The sequence below is a fragment of the Eurosta solidaginis genome, chromosome 1 (assembly GCF_040869045.1).
Source record: "Eurosta solidaginis isolate ZX-2024a chromosome 1, ASM4086904v1, whole genome shotgun sequence".
Classification (NCBI taxonomy): domain Eukaryota; kingdom Metazoa; phylum Arthropoda; class Insecta; order Diptera; family Tephritidae; genus Eurosta; species Eurosta solidaginis.
Genome location: NC_090319.1, coordinates 358,674,215 through 358,698,505, shown reverse-complemented (window position 1 = coordinate 358,698,505; position 24,291 = coordinate 358,674,215). Strand labels below are relative to the sequence as shown.

General features: G+C 37.7%; 1 protein-coding gene across 1 annotated transcript in view; it reads left to right on the top strand.

The window, feature by feature from the left end:
- The first annotated feature begins 471 nt into the window (after nucleotides 1-471).
- The window catches only part of LOC137238126 (bifunctional purine biosynthesis protein ATIC), a 29,894-nt gene continuing 6,074 nt past the window's right edge, over nucleotides 472-24,291 (top strand). The window contains exons 1-6 of the mRNA XM_067762764.1: nucleotides 472-610; nucleotides 18,396-18,479; nucleotides 18,542-19,028; nucleotides 22,259-22,844; nucleotides 22,907-23,340; nucleotides 23,420-23,546. Of these exons, the coding sequence (XP_067618865.1) occupies nucleotides 18,461-18,479; nucleotides 18,542-19,028; nucleotides 22,259-22,844; nucleotides 22,907-23,340; nucleotides 23,420-23,546 (1,653 nt within the window). The 5' untranslated portion in view covers nucleotides 472-610; nucleotides 18,396-18,460. The remainder of the gene's footprint in view (nucleotides 611-18,395; nucleotides 18,480-18,541; nucleotides 19,029-22,258; nucleotides 22,845-22,906; nucleotides 23,341-23,419; nucleotides 23,547-24,291) is intronic.

Here is a 24,291-nt window from a genome sequence, read left to right as displayed (position 1 = left end):
TGAACGCTATTCTACAGTTGTAGGTCAAACTAAAGTTTACCAAAATTTTTGGCACGTTTTTCGTTTTGGCTGGCACATTTTTTGTTCTGGCACCCGCTTCAGCTGCCGCGAGGGATTTATCTGTGATTGTTGCCAGCAACAACTAGAAGATAAATCCCTCGTGAGAGCGAAAATATGAGAGCGTAAGCAAAAGATTCGTATCAATCTAATCTATGTTCGTGCTCACTGTGAATTTCTGCGTATGTATGTATGAATTTACAATGTTCGCGAACGAGAAGAGAGAAAGAATAACATTAGATAAAACGAACTAAAAGAACAAATGAACTAAAAGAACAAAAAGAACAGAAATCGAAGATCTAGTTCACTTGTTCAGTTGAGAGACCCGGTCAATTGAACAAGTTCAGAACGAAATGACCCAACTCTAACGTTAGGGATACGGATACAGCGATACGACATAGGGCACCAATGACTCCAGCTTTAAGCTTTAGTTGACATACATATATATTACACTATGCAGTGATTTAATTTGTGACGTCAAGTGATATTTACTGTTCATTGAATTTTATTTTAAAGTATTGCTGTATCTTCTTGGCCTTAGACTTATAAATAGGTGATGATAAAATTCAATATAACCAAATATAATAATATTAAGTGATATGAAACAAAAATAATAAGATATAGTGCAAGTGCCACATTTACGTTTATACTGGCCTATGAATAATTAATCATATTTTTGGTACAATATGTGCACTTATATATTTATTTTAAATAAATTTTCATTTGGCCGGCATTCAACAGGTTTCCCAAACCAAACCACCGGAAGGCAATCGCACATGTTTACATTTTTTTGCAATGTGAGAGCGATAAATGTGTGCGTCTCCTCCCCAGTAAAAAAAATGTCCCTTATATAACGCTTATTTTATTTAATCTGACGATATTAAACATTCAACATGAGCGTTTAGTATGAAAACTGATTGATCGTGGTCCGGATCGCAAAATATCTAGAAACTTTGAAATCCATCAACATAGATCGTTATTCCATATTGACAGCAGTGCCTCATCGTGTGACAATCGCATAAGAAAACCCAAGAATTTTTCTTATATTCCCCTTGTATGCTAAAGTTAAAGTCGCTTTATTTGAAAATATGTACTTTCCCCTATAAATATTCACATCCTTACAAAATTTCGTTCAAAATGCGGTCTGCATTCATCAATTGAAAGGTACATTCATTGAGTATTTTTCAGGGAAATGGTCAAGAAATACTTTCAGTCTTAAATTTAAAGTTGTAGCACTTATCTCGAAAGCATTTTTTTCTCTAATATCAATAACGAAAGCAATTTATAAATAAAATGAATAATTAGATACAAGGAGAAAATTAAAAAAATTTTGGCGCGTTTTCTTGTGATTTGGATACCGCCTTTTAAGGTGGAAATACGCGTTTGACAGTCACTCGATCCAGGGGTGGCTTTCCGTAATTCGATATCGAACAAAAACGAGTATGAAATAATCGTTTTTGTCATAAACACCTCCATATGCACTAATATAATTTATCGCTAATAGCGATTACGCTCGATCATTAACGTAGCCTTAAGGCTCCATTACTGATACTTAGCATAGACTTGACTTGGCTTGCGAACTGTCACTTACAGTTCTGTTAAATGAACATTGCATGTTACTGATTACTCAAAAGTTAACTTGACTTAGAAGTCTGTTGAATTTTGATTTTCTATGTAAGTTCTAAGTGACGTTTACATTTTGAGATGCCATTTGTTTGTTTCCATTTCATTTTGACATTTTGTCATTCAAATTGACATTTATTTAAAAATAAATTTCAACGCTGATCATGATGCCAGATTTTATGCGCCAAGTGGAGCATAATCGTGGCTAAGTTGCCAAGTTTACGCCAAGTCAAGTCAAGTCTATGCTAAGTATCAGTAATGGGGGCTTTAGTTTGTGAAGAAGTCAGGCATGCTTAACGAACGAAACGATATCATTTCGTTACGATAATCAACGTTAATAAACGAAACGAAGTCACTTCGTTTCGTTTATTAACGTTAAGATCGTCAAATTAACGTTAATTTGACGTTCTTAACGTTAATAAACGAAACGAAATGACTTCGTTTCGTTTATTAGCGTTGATTATCGTAACGAAATGATATCGTTTCGTTCGTTAAGCATGCCTTGAAGAAGTATACATCTCTTGACCATTGTGAATGATGACTAACGGCCCGATTCTTAGTACCCAGAACATTATGTTACCGAAAATTGTTACCAGTGGTTTGATTCGCGATTCTGGCCAAAGTGGCAACGCTGTCATCACCGAAAAACTCACCAGTGTCTGTGGTGAAATTTAAAAGTTTGTTTTCTTCGCTTTACCCATGGCGGAACGATACAAGGTGGCAGCATGGGACAGCTGAATATAAACTTTTTTTATTTAATTTGATACATCAACTTCCAGCGCAGTACGATTTTGACATTTGTCCATCGAATTTACAAAAACGAAGTACATGGAATTTTTATTTATGTTTGTAGGTATGTCACCATGCTGCCACCGTGTATGGTTCCGCCATGGCTTTACCGAAAATGTGTCACGCGTAGATACGATGTTAACGAATAAACAGGACGATGTGTATATACATATGTGCATACATGCATACGTTTTTACATAGCTATATTGTAATATATACTGTGCAAGTACATGGAAACAAATATGTATAGGAATAGGCAACACATTTTTACTATTATGTTTACTTATTTCCGCTCACAATTCTTTATTTTTCAGTATTGTGTGGTTACATCGATGTTACCACCTATTTTAGTGGGTAAACAATTATCCGGCTACTTTCGTGGGCAGAATACCAAAAGGGTACAAAAGTTACCACATGAAGAAATTTGCCGTGGTGAAGAAAGTTGCCGTGGTGAAGAAAGTTGTTACCACATTAGAATCAGGCTGTTAGTGTGATATCTTATCTGTCAACTGCCTGATAGGATGTTCAATATGGCTACTTTTTAGCGTTTTGACAGAGTGTTCAATATGGCGGCGCTTATCTTCAGCGGGTGATAGAAAGAGATACAGAATGAGACAGCGATAGTCAATTACAAAACAGGTGATCCAATCACTTTGGAATTTTGACGTCTATGCAGAAGATACCACACTTTGTTATCATTCACAATGCTCTTGACAAAGCTCATGCGTTTTCTGCAAAAGATTTATTGTAGCAAACATACTCAGGGGAGCCCTGGTTCTGCCAATAAATGTTTGTGCGTGTCATAAGCCATCATCCGATCGCAAAGATCCTGAGCCAGATAAAACATTTTGCGTGTAAATGCAACAACAACGATTTGAGCCAGATAGAGGTCTGGTTCAATTTGTGAACCAGATAATTTGTTGTTCTTGTCTAAAGTGTGGTAACACTGCCTTTAATAAACCTGCTCATGGTATAAATATTACCAGGTAAAACCATTTACTCTTCTTGGCGGCCATAATGGTTTTTTGATTTTTAAAAAAATTTTAAAATCGCTCTCTTAAAATTTGAGGAAATGCCAAACCAAAGAAAACATAAAAAAAATTGTTGGTATGACATTTTTCACAAATATTTAAGAAAATTGGTCCCTCGGCATTACCTTGACACCAAAAGTTCGTCTGCCTTAGCAGATAAAGTTTTGGGTCGGCATAAAACATGTATTTAGGTGAGCCAGGTCGTAGAAAAATGAATACACGATACGTAGCCTTTAAATTGGATGGAAAGCTAGACATTAATCTGCTCGGATATATATCACACCAAATTGTTATTATTAGTAGGTACATACATATGTATCTCTTACGTACACCTTGGCACAACAATTTGTTGAAGAAAATTCCTCAGAAGAGGATCGTGGCCTGATGCTTCTTTTTGCGGGAAACCACGGTTGACCGTTGAGATTTCTTTCCCATCAAAAAAAAGTTATTTCTACCATGGAAAATATAATATTAATGTTAGAGAGAGATGTCAAAAGACTCGTATTGACCTCGACAACAATAATCCGAAGGCGGAAAATAAAAATTTCAGATTGTTCAAAAAAAAAAAAAAAACCAAAAACCGAAAAATTATCCTGGAGTGCTCTGAAACCGAAGGTGGGATCCATAGTATTTTCGCGCAGAACACCTTTCTACATTGGCGGCCTTTGGCCGCGCTTATAATAAATTACCTTGGGTGGCTCCAACAACGGTTTGGATACCAAAACTATATCCGCACAAAACACTTATGTTCACAATTTTTTTGTGGGTACAACAAAATCATCAACATTACAACAACCACATGAACATTTTCAAAAATTCTTTTGCAAATATCTCTTGACAAAGCCAAAAACCTTCGCTTTCGGATTCGCAATCCTGGATCCAAAACACGACTTTTGATACCCCTAGATATTTTTGGACATGTATTAAAAGTGTCATGCTGTCGTATAGAATTACCAAATATATTACAGTTTGTTATATTTCTGTTATGAAAACAAAACCAAAATAAAAAAATAAAAATGTGAGAGCAGTGAGAATTAAAAAATTTTTTTAAATGCCATTTCGGCTCTCACCGGTTTTACCTTGTAATATTTATACCATGAACCTGCTATTTGAAGGTAACGTTTTACAAGACGGTGAACCACCTAATTTTTATCGAAAATTATCAAAGGTGGTATCAAAAGACGCTTCTCGACCTCCGTTTTTAGAATCCGAAAGCGAAAATTTAAATTTTTGTTTCTATCAAAAGATATAAGCAAAAAATCGGTTGAAATTTTCATGTGGTTGTTGTTTTTTGGCTGATTTGTTATACACACACACATACTAATGCAGAAAGGTGGTCTGCGCGCATTTAGTTTTGATCCCCAAACCGGTGTTGGACCCACCCAGGGTAATTTTTTATAAGCGCGGCCGAAAGCCGAAAACGCAGAAAGGTGTTCTATGCAAAAAAAACTATGGATCGGGCCCCATATTTCGGACCCTCTAGGGGTCATTTTACGGGTTTTTGTAAATAACTTTCGACAGAAATAAAATTTTTGATTTCCGCTTTCGGATTCTTAAAACGGAGGTATACGCGTCTTTTGATACCACCTTTGATAATTTTCGATAAAAAATTAAGCGATGCACCGTCTTGTAAAACGTTAAAAAAAAAAACAAGTAAGGAAGGTTAAGTTCGGGTGTAACCGAACATTACATACTCAGTTGAGAGCTATGGTGACAACATAAGGGAAAATAACCATGTAGGAAAATGAACCGAGGGAAACCCTGGAATGTGTTTGTATGACATGCGTATCAAATGAAAGGCATTAAAGAGTATTTTATGAGGGAGTGGGCCATAGTTCTATAGGTGGACGCCATTTAGGGATATAGCCATAAAGGTGGATCAGGGTTGACTCTAGAATGCGTTTGTACGATATGCGTATCAAATGAAAGGTGTTAATGAGTATTTTAAAAGGGAGTAATCCTTAGTTCCATAGGTGGACGCCGTTTCGAGATATCGCCATAAAGGTGGACCAGGGGTGACCCTAGAATTTGTTTGTACAATATGGGCATCAAACGAAAGGTGTTAATGAGTATTTTAAAAGGGAGTGGGCCTTAGTTCTATAGGTGGACGCCGTTTCGAAATATCGCCACAAAGGTGGACCAGGGGTGACTCTAGAATGTGTTTGTACGATATGGGTATCAAACGAAAGGAGTTAATGAGTATTTTAGAAGGGAGTGGGCCTTAGTTCTATAGGTGGACGCCGTTTCGAAATATCGCCATAAAGGTGGACCAGGGTTGACTCTAGAATGTGTTTGTACGATATGGGTATCAAATTAAAGGTATTAATGAGGGTTTTAAAAGGGAGTGGTGGCTGTTGTATAGGTGGTCGCCGTTTCGAAATATCGCCATAAAGGTGGACCAGGGTTGACTCTAGAATGCGTTTGTACGATATGGGTATCAAATGAAAGGTGTTAATGAGTATTTTAAAAGGGAGTAATCCTTAGTTCCATAGGTGGACGCCGTTTCGAGATATACCAGGGGTGACCCTAGAATTTGTTTGTACAATATGGGTATCAAAAGAAAGGTGTTAATGAGTATTTTAAAAGGGAATAATCCTTAGTTCCATAGGTGGACGCCGTTTCGAGATATCGCCATAAAGGTGGACCAGGGGTGACCCTAGAATTTGTTTGTACAATATGGGCATCAAACGAAAGGTGTTAATGAGTATTTTAAAAGGGAGTGGGCCTTAGTTCTATAGGTGGACACCGTTTCGAAATATCGCCACAAAGGTGGGCCAGGGGTGACTCTAGAATGTGTTTGTACGATATGGGTATCAAATTAAAGGTATTAATGAGGGTTTTAAAATGGAGTGGTGGTTGTTGTATAGGTGGTCGCATTTTCGAGATATCGCCATAAAGGTGGACCAGGGGTGACCCTAGAACTTGTTTGTACAATATGGGTATCAAAAGAAAGGTGTTAATGAGTATTTTAAAAGGGAGTAATCCTTAGTTCCATAGGTGGACGCCGTTTCGAGATATCGCCATAAAGGTGGAGCAGGGGTGACCCTAGAATTTGTTTGTGCAATATGGGTATCAAACGAAAGGAGTTAATGAGTATTTTAAAAGGCCTTAGTTCTATAGGTGAACGCCTTTTCGAGGTATCGCAATAAAGGTGGACCAGGGGTGACTCTAGACTTTGTTTGTGCGATATGGGTATCAAATGAAAGGTGTTAATGAGTATTTTTAAAAGGGAGTGGGCCTTCGTTCTGTAGGTGTTCGCCTTTTCGAGATATCGCCATAAAGGTGGACCAGGGGTGACTTTAGAATATGTTTGTACGATATGGGTATCAAATGAAAGGTGTTAATGAGTATTTTAAAAGGGCGTGGGGATTAGTTCTATAGGTGGACGCCTTTTCGAGATATCGCCATAAAGGTGGACCAGGGGTGACTCTAGAATGAGTTTGTACGATATGGGTATCAAATTAAAGGCATTAATGAGAGTTTTAAAAGGGAGTGTTGGTAGCTGTATATGTGAAGGCGTTTTTCAGATATCGACCAAAATGTGGACCAGGACATTATCTGTTGGATACCGCTAATTTATTTATATATGTAATACCTGCCAAGATTTTAAGGGTTTTTTATTTCGCCCTGCAGAACTTTTTCATTTTCTTCTACTTAATATGGTAGGTGTCACAACCATTTTATAAAGTTTTTTCTAAAGTTATATTTCGCGTCAATAAACCAATCCAATTACCATGTTTCATCCCTTTTTTCGTATTTGGTACAGAATTATGGCATTTTTTTCATTTTTCGTAATTTTCGATATCGAAAAAGTGGGCGTGGTCATAGTCGGATTTCGTTCATTTTTCATACCAAGATAAAGTGAGTTCATGTAAGCACGTGAACTAAGTTCATTAAAGATATGTCGATTTTTGCTCAAGTTGTCGTGTTAACGGCCATGCGGAAGGACAGACGGACGAATGTGTATAAAAACTGGGCGTGGCATCAACCGATTCCGTTGTCACAGAAAACAGTTAACGTCATAAAATCTATGCCCCTACCAAATTTCAAAAGGATTGGTTAATTTTTGTTCGACTTATGGTGTTAATAGTATCCTAGACAAATTAAATGAAAAAGGGCGAAGCCACGCCCATTTTGAAATTTTCTTTAATTTTTGTATTTTGTTGCACCACATCATTACTGGAGTTGAATGTTGACATAATTTACTTATATACTGTAAAGATATTAAATTTTTTGTTAAAATTTTACTTTAAAAAAATTTTTTTTTTAAAGTGGGCGTGGTCCTTCTCCGATTTTGCTAATTTTTATTAAGCGTACATATAGTAATAGGAGTAACGTTCCTGCCAAATTTCATCATGATATCTTCAACGACTGCCAAATTACAGCTTGCAAAAGTTTTAAATTACCTTCTTTTAAAAGTGAGCGGTGCCACGCCCATTGTCCAAAATTTTATTAATTTTCTATTCTGCGTCATAAGTTCAACTCATCTACCAAGTTTCGTCGCTTTATCTGTCTTTTGTAATGAATTATAGCACTTTTTCGGTTTTTCGAAATTTTCGATATCGAAAAAGTGGGCGTGGTTATAGTCCGATATCGTTCATTTTAAATAGCGATCTGAGATGAGTGCTCAGGAACCGTTACCTATTTGAAAAATAGATGTGGCCGCTTGGTCTTTTGAAACACAACAGCGACATTAGCCTATCACAAGCCATGTCTACAAAAATATTACGAACTCTGCTCAGGTCTCACACAATTATTCAGAGCATTCCCGTGAGAATTTAGCATGCTACGGGGCTAGAATACTCACTGGATGGTGGCTTCGCCTCAACACTAATTCTATGTTCCACCTCAAATTGTTTGTATCCACTACTCATCGCAACCGATTCTGCTATATGTTATACATTATGGCCACCACAGGTTTGTGTCTCCGATTTTAGGTAGACCCTGTTCTGTACCTAGTTAGATGGGTCTCCTAAGCATTATCTAAGCGAGGATAAGCGTTTTTTTACGCGCAAACGTAAACGTATACCTACGCTTTTAAAAAAAACACGGTTAATAATCAGAAATTGCCAAAATTCGTTACAATAGCCGTGTTTTTTTTTACACGCGTATGCGTTTCGTTTGCGCGTGAAAAAAACGCCTATCCTCACTTAGAAATTGCTTAGGAGACCCATCTAGCGGCTGTGGTTAAACAACTAGCTACAGCAACAGTGTGTACCGAAAAGCGGAGACACAATGCTCTGATGGCCATAGGGTATAACATATAGCTGAATCAGTTGCGATGAATTGTGGACACACATAGAATACATAGAATTAGTGTAGAGGGTGAAACAAAGACACATATTTCAGTTACATCTAAGTATAATGCGTATTGAAATTTAGTAGGACAAAATTTATGCGCAGCAATTTCAGAGGTGCATTTAAAGTTTGTCGCTTAGCAGTCCATATCAAGTTTAAGCTTAAACGGATATACGCGTGTTAAAAAACACGGCTAATAATTTCCAATTCTTTTTGAGTACAAATTTTATTTTTTGTTAAGTTTATTCTCTTTCACTGAAGTTAATTTTCAATCCGAATATGTTAATTCCACGAAATTTTCGTCTGATACATTGCATTACGTTTAACGATCACTGGCTTAAAACCATTTTCACTCGAACGATAACTAAGCAACTGTCAAACCATTTCCAAAAATCATAATAAATTATGGATCTAATGGGCTATTGTGATTTAAAAAATGAGTTTCGATAACGGATCGTAAAACGTTATTCGGGTCCTGATCGTCGTAGATAAAGCGCGTTATCCACATTGCAAGAAATGAAAAAATCTGTACAAGAAACGGTAAAAGTCTAGAACAGGGGTCGACTGCTAATACGCGTCCAAAAATATCCTGAAAGAAAAACACACAAATATACTGAGTAGAGTACAGCCCCCGAGATCCAACCTTGGCTAACGCTAAAACTTCACCGCCAAAAATTTCTAAAATGGTATCAAGTGCACAGAAAAGTATGCAAAATTTAGTAACGGAAGGTCTCAAGGAATAACAACCTAACTCTTATACTTCTACATAGGCGGTTATTCCTTATGACCATGTGGTTCTAATTGCTGCATACTTTTTTGCGCACTTGATACTGTTTTAGAGTTGGCGATTGTTGGAATTTGTGGGCTAGTAGGAGATCTAAACCATTTTGGTTGTACGTGTTACTCTGTGCACTAGGCTTTTAGTGTTGCACTCTACGATAGGTAATTTGTGATTGGATTTATGCCCGGGGTTTTCAGTGGTTGTTTAAAGTTCAGTTAACGTTGACTGATGACCGTGCCACTTTGAACGATAACATACAATTTTCCTGCTCAACTTAGATTAAGTGGCCAAAGTGGCAGTTGGCATCACTGGAGTTTAAACTTGCTCTGAAGAACCGGCCTTAACCTCCGAAGAGATTTTGGGCCGAGCTTCTCTTGCAATTTGCGTCGTGCTCCTTTTAATTTTTTCCTACTTGTTTTATGCCGACTCCGAACGGCATCAGCAAGGTAGATCAGTTTTCACTGAGAGCTTTTCATGGCAGAAATACACCCGGAGCCAGTGTTGACAGATTGACGACGCCATCGTCATTTTGACGATTTTCAACTAGAATGACGCTTGGACGATTTTGTAATGAAAAATGACGATTTAAGGCTGCCTTTTGTTTAAGATTTATTTTAAATATTCAAGCACCAAGAAATAGATCTAATAATGTTGATTTTAGATGGACACTACAGTAATATATATTGAAGTGATCAACTTAGCTCGTAAAAACGGAGTGGTGATGATATCATTGCCTCCGCATTCCACTCATAAAATGCAATCGCTAGACAGAGCATACATGAGCCCACTCAAGACTTATTACAGTAACGAATTAAAGCGTTTTATGAGAGAAAATGGACGAAAAGTTACTCAATTCGATTTAGATGGTCTATTTTCCAAAGCGTATTATAAGGTTCAGACTGACCAGGTTGCAGTTAACGGTTTCAGATGTACTGATATACCCATTCGATAGAAATATTTTTACTGACGCAGACTATATTGCTGCAAATGATAAGTATGAGCACGTAATTGCCGAAAACTCTGCATTTTCCGAGCAAAATAATGCAACTTCGGATACTGGACGTACTCTAACTTCACCGACATCTAACACTTCTCCAGAACCTGTGGCATCAACCAGTAAAGGAGTCGTTTCACCATGGCAGGTTTTACCATTGCCAAAGATTAGAAAGGCAGTTGCTACCGGAAGAGAAAGAAGGTCAAAAGCGACAGTATTAACAAAATCACCATATAAGAATCAGTTGGAAGAAAGCATTCGCAAGATCCGGCAAAAAGTGAAGCCAAAAATTAAAATAGAAAACGAACCTTCAAAAACCCAGCAGCGAAAGCTAGAAAAGCTGAATGTGAAGAATCAACCAGTGACTCCGAAGTAAGCGTCGTATACGCAGACTCGAACCAAGAGGATTTTGTTGAAATGCCTCCAGACGGAGCAATTTGCTCCTTTTGTGAAAGTTATGCAAGGACGAAAGAAATATATCAGAATGGAGTGCTTGTTTACAGTGCCATACGGTTTGGGCTCATAACGTCTGCATTCCCAAAAAAATCCAATTTTTAATTACGAGTCTTGCACAAATTGAAGTTTTTAAGCAATTTTGATATTTCCAAAAACTTATTCATTTTTAATATCAACGAGCCAAGGAGGCATTTTACTTTATCTTTTTAGAAGCTATTTATCTTTTATTAATAAAATGGGTAAATTTTAAAAGAAGTTATATAACATTTTTTTTAGTACAACTGATCTGGTTATTATTCGGGTTAAATGATATATCAAATTAGCCTACGTTTGCGTACCATATTACCCGCCAATTTTTGGGGAAGCGGCATTTCGGGCTCACCCGAATTTCGTCATATAAATTGTAAACTGATTGTGGTATACAACTTTTAATAAAGTACGCTATAGAAGATTTTTCACCAAACAAAATGTGACGAAAAAGAGGTGAATTGGACTTTTGGTTAGCCCAAAATTACCCAAAAACTAAACGCTATACCACAAATGCCGTTGTTCCTCTATTTTGAAGACATTTCTAAGGTTCCTCCAGAAGTTTTTTTGGAAAACTGCTTCTACTATCAAAAGAGCTGACTCTACATACGCTTTTTGTAATTTATGTGCATTCATTGCAGATCCACTATGCTTGCCACACTCTTCAGCGAATGTAAAACGAATTTTTTCTAAAATAAATTTAAACAAAACAAAAATCCAAAACCGTCTGGCAACTCATATATTAAAGGAATATTTCTAGCACATGATTATTTAAAATTGAATAACTTTTACTGTCATAATATTGAACCGCAAATAAATATGGTAAAAAAATAAACGCGAAAATGTATAACTAAGAAACTAAAATGATATAGGAAGTTGGATTCGAACTCAAAGAAAAAAATATAATAATTGCTGAAAATGACTGAAAACAAGTACCTTTTGTATGTAATAAAAAATTTATCTTTTAAGACGTTATTGTTATTTATAAAATAAAACGAAATTAATTGAAAACGATTTTATATGTTGTATGTGGCAACAAAAAATAACAATCAAGACAATTTTCAGAAAAGCGCTTTTAAAGTTAATATTGTTGAATGAAATGCGGCGATCTCATTTTGGTTTCCGGCGAATACAATCGTACGTCTCCTGGTAATAACCCAACTTCGTCCTAACTCCACTTTGGTTGTTGCCATAGATATGACGATTTTTCACAATTTTTTGGGCGGCGTCTGACGACTTGGAAAAAAAATATATGGCAACGCTGCCCGGAGCGCTTGCCAAACACTGCCGAGGGGCGACACCGCTCAGAAAAATGTTCCTCTAATTGAAAAACTTTATTGCTAAAGTTTTGATGTTGCTTTGCACGGGGTGTGAACCCAGGGCATACGGTGTGGTAGGCGGAGCACGCTACCATCACACCACGGCGGCCGCCATCTTTTTTTAACATATTAGTAATCTTTAGAAAATAGTAAGTAGTAGAAAATTCTGGAAAACTATGTACCTACTACGAAAGAAAATTTTTCTTGAGTGGACATGGAGTTCTTGGTTCCCTTTCCAACTGCATACAACCGTTTAATTGGGATACATATATCACTGAGGCATAGCTGTAAGAAAACTTATCGGATGCGTCCAAACCAGTACCAATGAGGACTTTCGCAAATTTTGTTGTTGGATTTAATCGACAGCTCATATTTCACATATTTTGAAAATCAGTTTATGGTATAAAATCAATCCTTATACTACTAAATTTTTAAATTTTGGTGCTTTGCTAGGAAAAAAATATTTACATATGTACATAATTTGTTAAGTTGTTGATCTTTTTGTTACCATTAAACTTTGAAGAAATTTTATTTTTAAGTGGATGTGGTCGACAATCAATTTTGTTGATTTTTACAAGGTGTACCTATATGTAAAAGAAAGGAAAATCTCCATGCCGATGATGGGCATGCATGCTATCATGCTATGTTTAATTGCATTTGTTCTATTTATAGAAATTCAAAGAATAAACCTATGTTGACTATTTGTATGAAAACGTTTATTTGACGCAATTTCTGGTCATAAATTCAACCCACATATCGTCTGTCTTATTATAAACAAATGTAATGCAAAATTTTAACATGTTGAGAAAACGTCAAGAGTCTTATTTTTTCACACAACTTCATTACAACCCTGCAAAAATTGTTCGTTTACGTGTTCCATTTTCTTCATGTTGGAGTACTCTAACAATACTCCTTTGCAATGCGTTTGCGGACCACCATCAGCCGATCATTGCTCGTTTTTTAACGACAGTGATCACGACACGATGACGATCGAACAGAGTTGCCAAAAGTAAAATATTGCATGCAAATAATTAATTATAAAATTTTACTTTGGGAACTCTGATAAAATGCAACAGCGCACTGGTTTTATGTATATATATTATATTAGTTTCTTTATTCACGTATGCGTATGCGTATTATATTAGTTTCTTTATTCACGCAAATGTAAATAACATAAGAATATTCGTAGTATAAAATATAAAATTTGTATTGCCCCTCTTCATTTACTTTCATTTTAAATTAAATTCACATCGATAATTCTTTCCGACACAATTCCTCTTTACTACTTTGGCATATGATCCTCTGTGGGTGCTCCATGGAGTACTACAGTGAAAGTACTTTGAAAAGTACTCTCACGTATGTACTCTATGGAATACTCACAAACAAAGCGAGATTGGGATCACCTACTGCTCTCCTAGGACATCGCAATGTTAATTGGAGCACATTTTTTGTATGAATACAGATTCGATTTGGAGCAGTCCTATACTTCCAAAGGAGTATTCCTTACATTATTTATAGAGTACTCGCGTTTTTTGAACGGAATTAAAGCTGGGGTCATTGGTGCCGTTTGTCGTATCCCTAACGTAATCAGCTGTTTATCGTTACGATGGTAAACCAAAAACCAATTGGTTGGCTACGATACGGTTACGGCCTTAGCGGCGCCAATAATCGATTGCATTGAGTCTCATAAGGTTGGTCGAATCAGCTGTTATAAAGTTACCGATACGGTTACCGATAAAGCACCAATGTCTGCAGCTTAAGGCTGGGTGCGAGTTCGCCTAAATTTTAGGTACCTAAACTAATATTCCACTGGAACTTTCCAACACTGCAACAATTTAGGAAAAAGCTGTCAAAACTGTGCGAGTTGATTTGAAAACCTAATTTGTTTATTTCTGCTAAAAAATAATAACAATACGCGAAATTTGGTAATTTTGACGCGTTTTCATGCTTAAAAAGAACAGAGGTCAATTAGGGTCCGCGGTAAGTACATATCCCAAGATAACAGTACAAGAAAATGCAATGGCTCCATTTTATAAGGCTTTTTTTCGGGCATAGTGGAGCACATGTACAATTACCTTTTCCACAATCTCGAATTCAATACTGTGATGTTGGTGGGCCTCCAACAACTTCTTTAGGCCAATTAGTGCACTTGGTTGACAAACTTGTTCAGATTGTGTTCCATATTTGGGAAGGATCTTGTGACGCCAACATCAGCTTGAATAAATTTGAGCTCACCATCACGGTAATTGGTCGCAGCAGGGATCATAGCTCTATGATCTATGATTTACTTAAATTGAATGGACAAGAGCCATTTATTTGCATATACAATATTGAAAAATCAATATTTTTGTTTTTGAAATTTGACATTTGAATTTAGGTTGAAAAGTGTGCACACAAAAATTCAAAATTTTTATTTTGCACTGCCTTGCCGACAGTTTCCAGTGATTTAGGTTTTTTCCCTATTTAGGTAGAAATTTAGGTCAACTCGCACACAGCCTAAATTCAAAGATCTCTAGCCCGGCCTTCTTTGCTCTTAGGAGTATTCTATGCATGTGAACCTAAACTCACCAGTCGAGGTGAGGTATCTGAAAATCTCGAAAAACTAAAATTTCGGTTTACATCTGTTTACAATAAAACGGTCGATATCTAGTTTCATTATTTTAATCGTCTTTGATAAAGAATTACTGCAATTTTTCCATTCTTCGAAATTTTCAAAATTGAAAGGGTGGGCGGGGTTACCATGTGATGACGCCCATTTTCAATACCTATATATTATGGGTCATGACAAGCCAGTATTCAAAATTTCGTAGAGATACCTATACAATTTTTAGTTAATACCGTGTTAACAGACGGACATCATAATCGACATTTTTTCGAAGCTAATAATTTTCATATATCGAATATATCGATATCTATCTCGATTCTTTTATGCCATTACGTACTACCTTTATTCAATGAAAGCTATAATACCATTTTCTACAAGTACACGCTGGGTATACAAATAATGGAATGTGTTTGTATGACATGGGTATAGTTCTATAGGTGGACGCCATTTCGGAATATCGCCATAAAGGTGGACCAGGGGTGACTCTAGAATGTGTTTGTATGACATGGGTATAGTTCTATAGGTGGACGCCATTTCGGAATATCGCAATAAAGGTGGACCAGGGGTGACTCTAGAATGTGTTTGTACGATATGGGTATCAAATGAAAGGTGTTAATGAGTATTTTAAAAGGGAGTGGGCTTTAGTTCTATAGGTGGACACCTTTTCGAGATATCGCCATAAAGGTGGACCAGGGGTGACTCTAGAATGTGTTTGTACGATATGGGAATCAAATGAAAGGTGCTAATGTGTATTTTAAAAGGGGGTGGGCCTTAGTTCTATAGGTGGACGCCTTTTCGAGATATCGCCATAAAGGTGGACCAGGGCTGACTCTAGAATGTGTTTGTACGATATGGGTATCAAATGAAAGGTGTTAATGAGTATTTTAAAAGGGAGTGGGCCTTAGTTCTATAGGTGGACGCCTTTTCCAGATATCGCCATAGAGTTGGACCAGGGTGACTCTAGAATATGTTTGTACGATATGGCTGTCAAATTAAAGGTATTAATGAGGGTTTGAAAAGGGAGTGACCCTTAGTTGTATATGTGAAGGCGTTTTAGAGATATCGACCAAAATGTGGATGAGGGTGACCCGGAACATCATCTGTCGGGTACCGATAATTTATTTATATATGTCATACCACGAACAGTATTCCTGCCAAGACTCCAAGGGCTTTTGATTTCGTCCTGCAGAACTTTCATTTTCTTCTACTTAATATGGTAGGTGTCACACCCATTTTACAAAGTTGTTTCTAAAGTTATATTTTGCGTCAATTGGATTGGTCCAATTACCATGTTTCATCTCTTTTTTCATATTTGGTATAGAATTATGGAATTTTTTTTTCATTTTGCGTAATTTTCGATATCGAAAAAGTGGGCGTGGTCATAGTCGGATTTCGGCTATTTTTATACCAAGATAAAGTGAGTTCAGATAAGTACGTGAACTAAGTTTAGTAAAGATATATCGATTTTTGCTGAAGCTACCGTGTTAACGGGCGAGCGGAAGGACAGATGGTCGACTGTGAATAAAAACTGGGCGTGGCTTCAGCCGATTTCGCCCATTTTCACAGAAAACAGTTATCTTCATAGAATCTATGCACCTACCAAATTTCACAAGGATTGGTAAATTTTTGTTTCACTTATGGCCTTAAAATTATTCTAGACAAATTAAATGAAAAAGGGCGGAGCCACACCCATTTTGAAAATTTCTTTTATTTTTGTATTTTGTTGCACCATATCAATGAATGGTGACATAATTTACTTATATACTGTAATGATATTAAATTTTTTGTTAAAATTTTACTTTAAAAAAATTTTTTTAAAGTGAGCGTGTTCGTCATCTGATTTTACTAATTTTTATTTGGCACTCATTTAGTAATAGGAGTAACGTTCCTGCCAAATTTCATCATGATATCTTCAACGAATGCCAAATTACAGCTTGCAAAACTTTTAAATTACATAAAAAAAATAAAATTAATGTAAGGCGCGATAACCTCCGAAGAGATCTAAGGCCGAGCCTCTCTTCCAATTTGCGTCGTGCTCCTCTTGATTTTCCCTACAAATTGCCCGGACGGGACCTACATGTTTTATGCCGACTTTGAACGGCATCTGCAAAGCAGATGAGTTTTCACTGAGAGCTTTTCATGGCAGAAATACACCCGGAGCGCTTGCCAAACACTGCCGAGGGGCGAACCCGCTTAGAAAAAATGTCTTCTAATTGAAAAACCTTATTTCTAAAATTTTGATGTTGCTTTGTCCGGGTGCGAACCCAGGGCATACGGTGTGGTAGGCGGAGCACGCTACCATCACACCACGGCGGCCGCACCTTCTTTTAAAAGTGGGCGGTGCCACGCCCATTGTCCATAATTTTACTAGTTTTCTATTCTGCGTCATAAGATCAACCCATCTACGAAGTTTTAACGCTTTATCCGTCTTTGGTAATGAATTATCGCACTTTTTCGGTTTTTCGAAATTTCCGATATCGAAAAAGTGGGCGTGGTTATAGTCCGATTTCGTTTATTTCAAATATCGATCTGAGATGAGCGCCCAGGAACGTACATACCACATTTCATCAATATACCTCATAATTTACTCAAGTTATCGTGTTTGCGGACGGACGGACATGGCTAAATGAATTGTTTTTTCGCCCAGATCATTTGGATATATAGAAGTCTATATCTGCGTCGATTAGTTTATGCCTTTACGGATTACCGTTATGCGAACAAAATTAATATACTCTGTGAGCTCTGCTCAGCTGAGTATAATAACTACATTTGTATATAAGCATTCTAAAATATATTGACCTCCAGCTAAATGCTCAGTGAACTTCTGTGGCGTTTAATCAAAGTTTGCGTTAGATTTCCATTATTCATAGCTAACGGTTGTGAAGAACGTTGACTTTTTAATTATTATCTCTGTTGTATTGAATCCACAACTATGCTTATCACAATCAATTGCAGTGTATATCATGGGCGTATGCAGGAAGTAATAAGTGGGGCCACTGCTTGAACTAACTAATTTTTCCATTAAACTCGAAATATTACTTAATTTCATCACGCGATGTTTAATAGAGTGGGACAAAAAAAGTTTCACAAATTCGCTCCTTAAATTTGAAACCTATGCTGAGAAGTTCTTGGATGTTCTATTTCAGCTCAAAACGTATTGGATTCTTGCTAACATATGGTGATTTTGAGACCAATTCTGTTGTAGGACGTTCTTCAAACTAATTTTGAGATAGGGCGTTTTCAAATTCAGCAGTCGAGATTCCCCAGACTCATCCTTAATGGAAGATTGGTTCCGCCCATGATGTTTATTAAAATCGTGCTGTTGTTTGCAGTATTTTATCAATCAACAATCATGTTTTCAACAATCTTAAAAGCTAAATAACAACAATCTGATGAGTACAACTTTTATTTACAGTTGAGCTGTGGTTAGCAACGAATCACTTTTTAAATATTCGCAAGTATCTTACAAAAAAAAAAAAAATGGCATCAAAACGAATTGGTAAGTCAATGCATATTTCTATAAAGTGGGTAGGTAGTAATATTATCTTACCTTCTATACAGCTCTGCTGAGTGTATCGGACAAAACGGATTTGGTTGACTTTGGTCGGAGTCTTGCTGCACTGGGCTATCGTCTGGTGGCTAGCGGTGGTACCGCTTCGGCTTTGCGTAATGTGGGTCTGACTGTGGATGATGTATCGGACATCACGGGGGCACCAGAAATGTTAGGCGGTCGTGTTAAGACTCTGCATCCAGCAGTACATGCTGGCATCTTAGCACGCACAACGGAAAGTGATCTGGCCGATATGAAAAAGCAAAGCTTTTATTTGATTAATTTAGTCGTTTGCAATTTGTATCCCTTCGTAAATACGGTATCAAAGCCCAATGTGACTGTGGCTGATGCTGTTGAGAATATCGATATTGGTGGTGTAACATTGTTGCGAGCAGCAGCTAAAAATCATGCGCGCGTTACTGTCATTTGCGAAGCAGGCGATTATGCTAAGGTGTTGGCAGAAATTAAGGAAAACGGCGACACTACCCTGGAAACCAGGTGAGAACGAAAAGCTTATAACAATATGAGATTACATTCCCGTAAATCCCGTAGTAATACTAAGGCTAGAACTTTAGTTAGATTAAACTGGACGAACAATAGGATCTCACATGAACTGAATTTATCCGAACGGAAGAACAGCATTCAGTATTGGGACTTATGTTATAAAATGATAAAGAGTTCTCGTCAATGCCAACGTTGAGACGAGAGTCCATTGTTCTCCATGCCCTCATTTTGGTTTGCGAGGAGGCTAATGACGAATTCTGTTAGCAGATCTGCACTCCTTGGGAGGTACATGGTCACATTGTACGTCGGTGGTATATCGTCTCTACGTCTATTGCGTGCATAGAGCTGGCCTTGTACACCCTTCTAGCGGTGGACTAACGTTGACGAGCTACGTTTCCGTTCTTTCATCGTCGCAGTCACCAAGGATAAGTCCTGCTAGGAAGTTCTCGAGACTAGAGCATGTCCACACATCCTGCATACTCCTTTCATTATTAGTTTTTAGAGAAGTGGCAGGTTTACGCGGCTAACGACAACCAGTGGGAAGTACCTAGGCAGCACAGGCATTGGTATTTCCCTCAGGGCACCCGAGAAGCTCTGCTGCCTTGACGTATTGCTCAGGAGAGGGGAAGCTCTTCGTCTCTTTGAGCTAGGTGTTTCCTCCGGTGGAAACTCGACGCGGTAAGGCCCTAGTTACACCTCAAGGTAACTCGGTTAGGGAGGCAGTATCCCTAGCGCGTGACGCTATCTTGAGCCCCTTTACCTTCTTTCTTTAGTGCCAGGATCTACTTTGTAATTGTAATGCCGTGAGACTTGCATATGATGATAGAGTTTTGCAACCCCGAGCTTTAATCTACACCCTCCATGTTTCCTTTACCATATGTCACCCTCATATCTTTTGTTCCTCTCCATTAGATCGGAACTCATAGGTTTTTACATTACCTCCTATCCCTTATAGCCGGAAACTTGGTATAAATTCACCCTTGTCTCTGAGCGAAATCTCGAAAGTTAGGAGTGAATCATATTGGCTTTATCTATTTCTATTCAAACAACTCCCCTGGATTTTACTTTTTTAAAAACTTCTCTGAATGGCGGTAACCTGAGCTAGTCATTATCCTAAGCGATAGTGCTCGTCTTGAGCCACAGGGTATCAGCCGTCGATTCTTAGCTATAACGCATGAAAAAGCCAAAGGCGGTCAATTAACAGACCACCATAAGTCAACCTCCACCTTCATCTGGAGGTCTGTTCGATCTTTGGGTTTCGTGAATATCTGGTCGATATCAGACTATTGACGTCCAATCTTCCCGCTGAGTGTAGACTTCAGTCTTAATTTCTTATGGAATGGGCAGAGCACACGCATATCATCTAGAAGCATGAGTTCGTCCGAACATATTTTGCATTAGAGTGGATGCAGGCTTTTTATAAAATCTTCAGCAGCTCGGCATGTACTCCATCAGCGGTTGGTTCGCATAGATATCTCAATAGTCAATAGGTGAACTGAAACGTTAGATTTTGCACGAAGCTTATTGAATCTCTAGAACCATGTATGGATAGGATATATCTAGAAACTGAGGAAAAGGTGCAAAAACAAAAGCATCAGAGGACAAACTGTGTTATTCTTTTTACTAGGAATGACATTCTCTGTATGTTTTCGAAGCTAATAGTCCGCTGGCTGACTTGTATCAGTTACGATGCGATACTGGTACGAATTAATACGACCACGTCGAATCTTCTAGGTCTTCTTTTGTAAGGAAGTTAGCTAAGCCAAACAATAAATTAATAATAATACTTAGCGCGATATACATATGTACCTCCGAGAAGATTTAGTTTAATCTTCTCTCCGAATATGTGTCGCGCTACTCTTATATCGACTCACAACGGTATCTGTAAGTCAGAAGAAATGACAGAAATACACTCGCAGTGTTTGCCATGCCATTGATGAGCGAACTCGTTTAAAAAAACTGTCTAATGTATTTTGATGTGGATTTTTCCTGGACATGAACTCTGGGCCTTGGGTTTGGTAGGCGATCGCGCTACCATCACACCTCGGCGGCAGCCAAGGTCAAACCCCTAGAGTTGGATTTCGATTCGATTTTTAATCGATTCAGTCGATCTTTTTTTAAGAAATGAAAAATCGATTTTCTTTTTAGAATCGTTCGATTTTTTTAGCCTTCGAAGTTTTTATCACCTTTCAGGAGCAATAGGTACAATTTCATATTTATTGATAAAAACGTGCAGGAAATATATTTCTTGTGATTTTTTTATAAATTTAGCTTTATTAGCGCACAAACCATATAAAATAGTGTTTAAATTTTCAAAAAGCTCGACTTTTGTAAAAACCATGAACTACGACTATACGCCTTTATGATGGTGGCTATGAGTAAAAGGAGAAATATGAATAAATTTTATCATCGCCAACAATTGGCATTGTAGTTGCGCAAGTCAGCCTAGCTATCCCGGCTTCAACATAACTGACACCAATTGCAAGCACCAAGGAAGATCAATTCTTCTTGGCGTAGGTCTTCCGCTTCGTCTGTTACTAAATGTAGATACCCATAGGAACACTTGATGTGCCGAAACTTTTTCATGAATTACCATAACAAGACCTATCGGCTGGTTCGACGGAGATTACCATAATTCATCGGCATGACTTTTCTCTTAAAAAGGGCCATGCCATCGACTCTCGATACTTCACCTATGATGAGAGATTAATAGAGGGTTATAGTCAAAAGATGTTCTCCTTGTGATTTCTAAGCTAACATTGCAGAGAAGGCAGAACTAACTGAAGAAATGTCTGCGCACAAAATTGGAATATCTGGAAAAAACACAGAAATCATGATATTTAGGCATCGAATGCACTATCAGTATCACTCCGATGGGAGGAACAAGTGAATAACTCTGTAGTATTCCTTGATGTTGCCAAAGAGCCTCGGTCAACGAAACGAGAAAGAAACTGACGAGTTTTTTCTCGGTACTACACTGGTAAACAATTGAGCAGCAATCCACTATTCTCAGCTCGATTTAATCGATTTTTTTTGAGAATCGAATCGAAAAAATCGATTCTCCAAAAAATCGAATCGAATCCAGCTCTACAAACCCCACGTAAGTAATGTCCACGATCGGCAGTAGTTTAGCAACAACGCCAATTTTCCCTAACCCCTACCAATGACCATATTTGTCGACTAGACACAATTATAATTCTCAAAAACGGTTTAATCGATTTTAGAAAAGCTTTGGCCCTTAAAGCGTTCACCCATACCGCCACTTACGATGACGCCATCTCAGACTACTTCCGAAAACAGTACTCCTCAGATGTTTCACAACTCAACTTACGATATGGCATGAATCCACATCAGAAACCTGCGCAGCTCTTTACTCAATTGGAGTCGCTACCGCTGAAGGTCATCAATGCTTCACCGGGCTTCATTAACTTATGCGATGCACTTAATGGTTGGCAATTAGTACGTGAATTGAAGGGTGCACTGAATTTACCGGCAGCTGCCAGTTTCAAACATGTGTCACCAGCTGGGGCAGCCGTGGGCCTACCTTTAAGCCACGACCAGGCAAAACTTTGCATGGTAGATGATTTGTATGACAATTTGACACCTCTGGCTACAGCTTATGCACGAGCCCGTGGCGCTGATCGCATGTCGTCTTTTGGTGATTTTGTTGCACTTTCAGATATTTGTGATGTGGCTACGGCAAGAATAATATCACGTGAGGTCTCCGATGGTATTATTGCACCTGGCTATGAACCTGCGGCATTGGAGATTTTAAAAAAAAAGAAAAATGGTGTATATTGCATTTTACAGGCAGGTTTCGAATTGACAGTTAAAAAAATGTATCATAATTTAATACAAGTATTTTTTCACAGATGGATCCTTCTTATGAGCCTAGCGAGCTTGAACGTAAAACCATTTTTGGTTTAACCTTGGAACAGAAACGTAATGATGCCACAATTGACGCCGCTTTATTTACCAATGTTGTTACTAAAAATAATAAATTACCAGAAAATGCTTTACGTGATTTGATTGTAGCTACAATAGCCCTAAAGTTCACTCAAAGTAATTCAGTTTGCTATGCACGAGATGGACAGGTAATTGGTATTGGTGCTGGTCAACAATCGCGTATACATTGTACCCGTTTGGCTGGTGAGAAGGCTGATAACTGGTGGCTGCGTCAGCACCCACGCGTTACTGGTATGAAATTCAAGCCAGGTGTTAAGCGTGCGGATATCTCGAATGCTATCGATAACTTTGTTAACGGCACTGTGGGCAAGGATATGCCAATTAGTCAGTTCGAGTCAATGTAAGTTGACTTGTTTTCCTGGAGAAACTCAATATTCCATTATAAGATATTTGTCTTTTTTGTTTGTTTAATATCGCAGGTTTGAGCACGTTCCCCACCAACTAACTGCCCAGGAGAAAATCGATTGGCTCAAGCAATTGGATGGTGTTTCCCTTGGTTCGGACGCTTTCTTTCCATTTCGCGATAATATTGATCGCGCACGATTGGTAAGTTATAATTGTAGATAACGTAGCTGGGTGATCTCGAAAATTGCCAATACAGCCTGAAATGGGTTTTGGCCTCCGAATTATTGCGAAAAAACAAGCATACAAAGGGGCGGCGACACGACCATTTTCAAAATCTGTATTCTTTGCTATTGGCGACCACAAAGTTAGTCCAAATTTAAAATTCTGAAAATACTCTATTCGTAGGGCGATGCATAGTTTGAGCGACTGGTCAGGTAGCAAAGCGCGGTATCCTCATCATAAGAAAACGCTCAAGAAAAATTTCGTATACATTTCTTGTGTGAACTTGTGTAGCATCCAAGGTTATTTCTCTGTTCTCTAAGAAGAGAAATATTTATTTCAGGCAGAGCTGGGCGATAAGGACTACATGTCTAATCGATTGCAACTACGATTACGATCTCAGTAGTCGGAATTTCAACTATTTAAAAATTGCGAGTACTGTAATCGTAATCGTATTTCAATCGATTTCGATAACCGTAATCGTAATAAAAAAAAATTAAATCATAATTAAAAAAAATTTAATTACGATTACTGTGATCGTAATTGCAGGCGCCTAGATAACAGTAATCGTAATTTAATATTTTTTTTAATTACGATTACAGAAATCGTTAATTAAAGTACCTGGGGTTACGATTACTATAATTATACTCACTGTGCTTTGCACACAGAATATATTAACTTTGATTGGATAACGGTTGGTTGTACAGGTATAAAGGAATCGAGATAG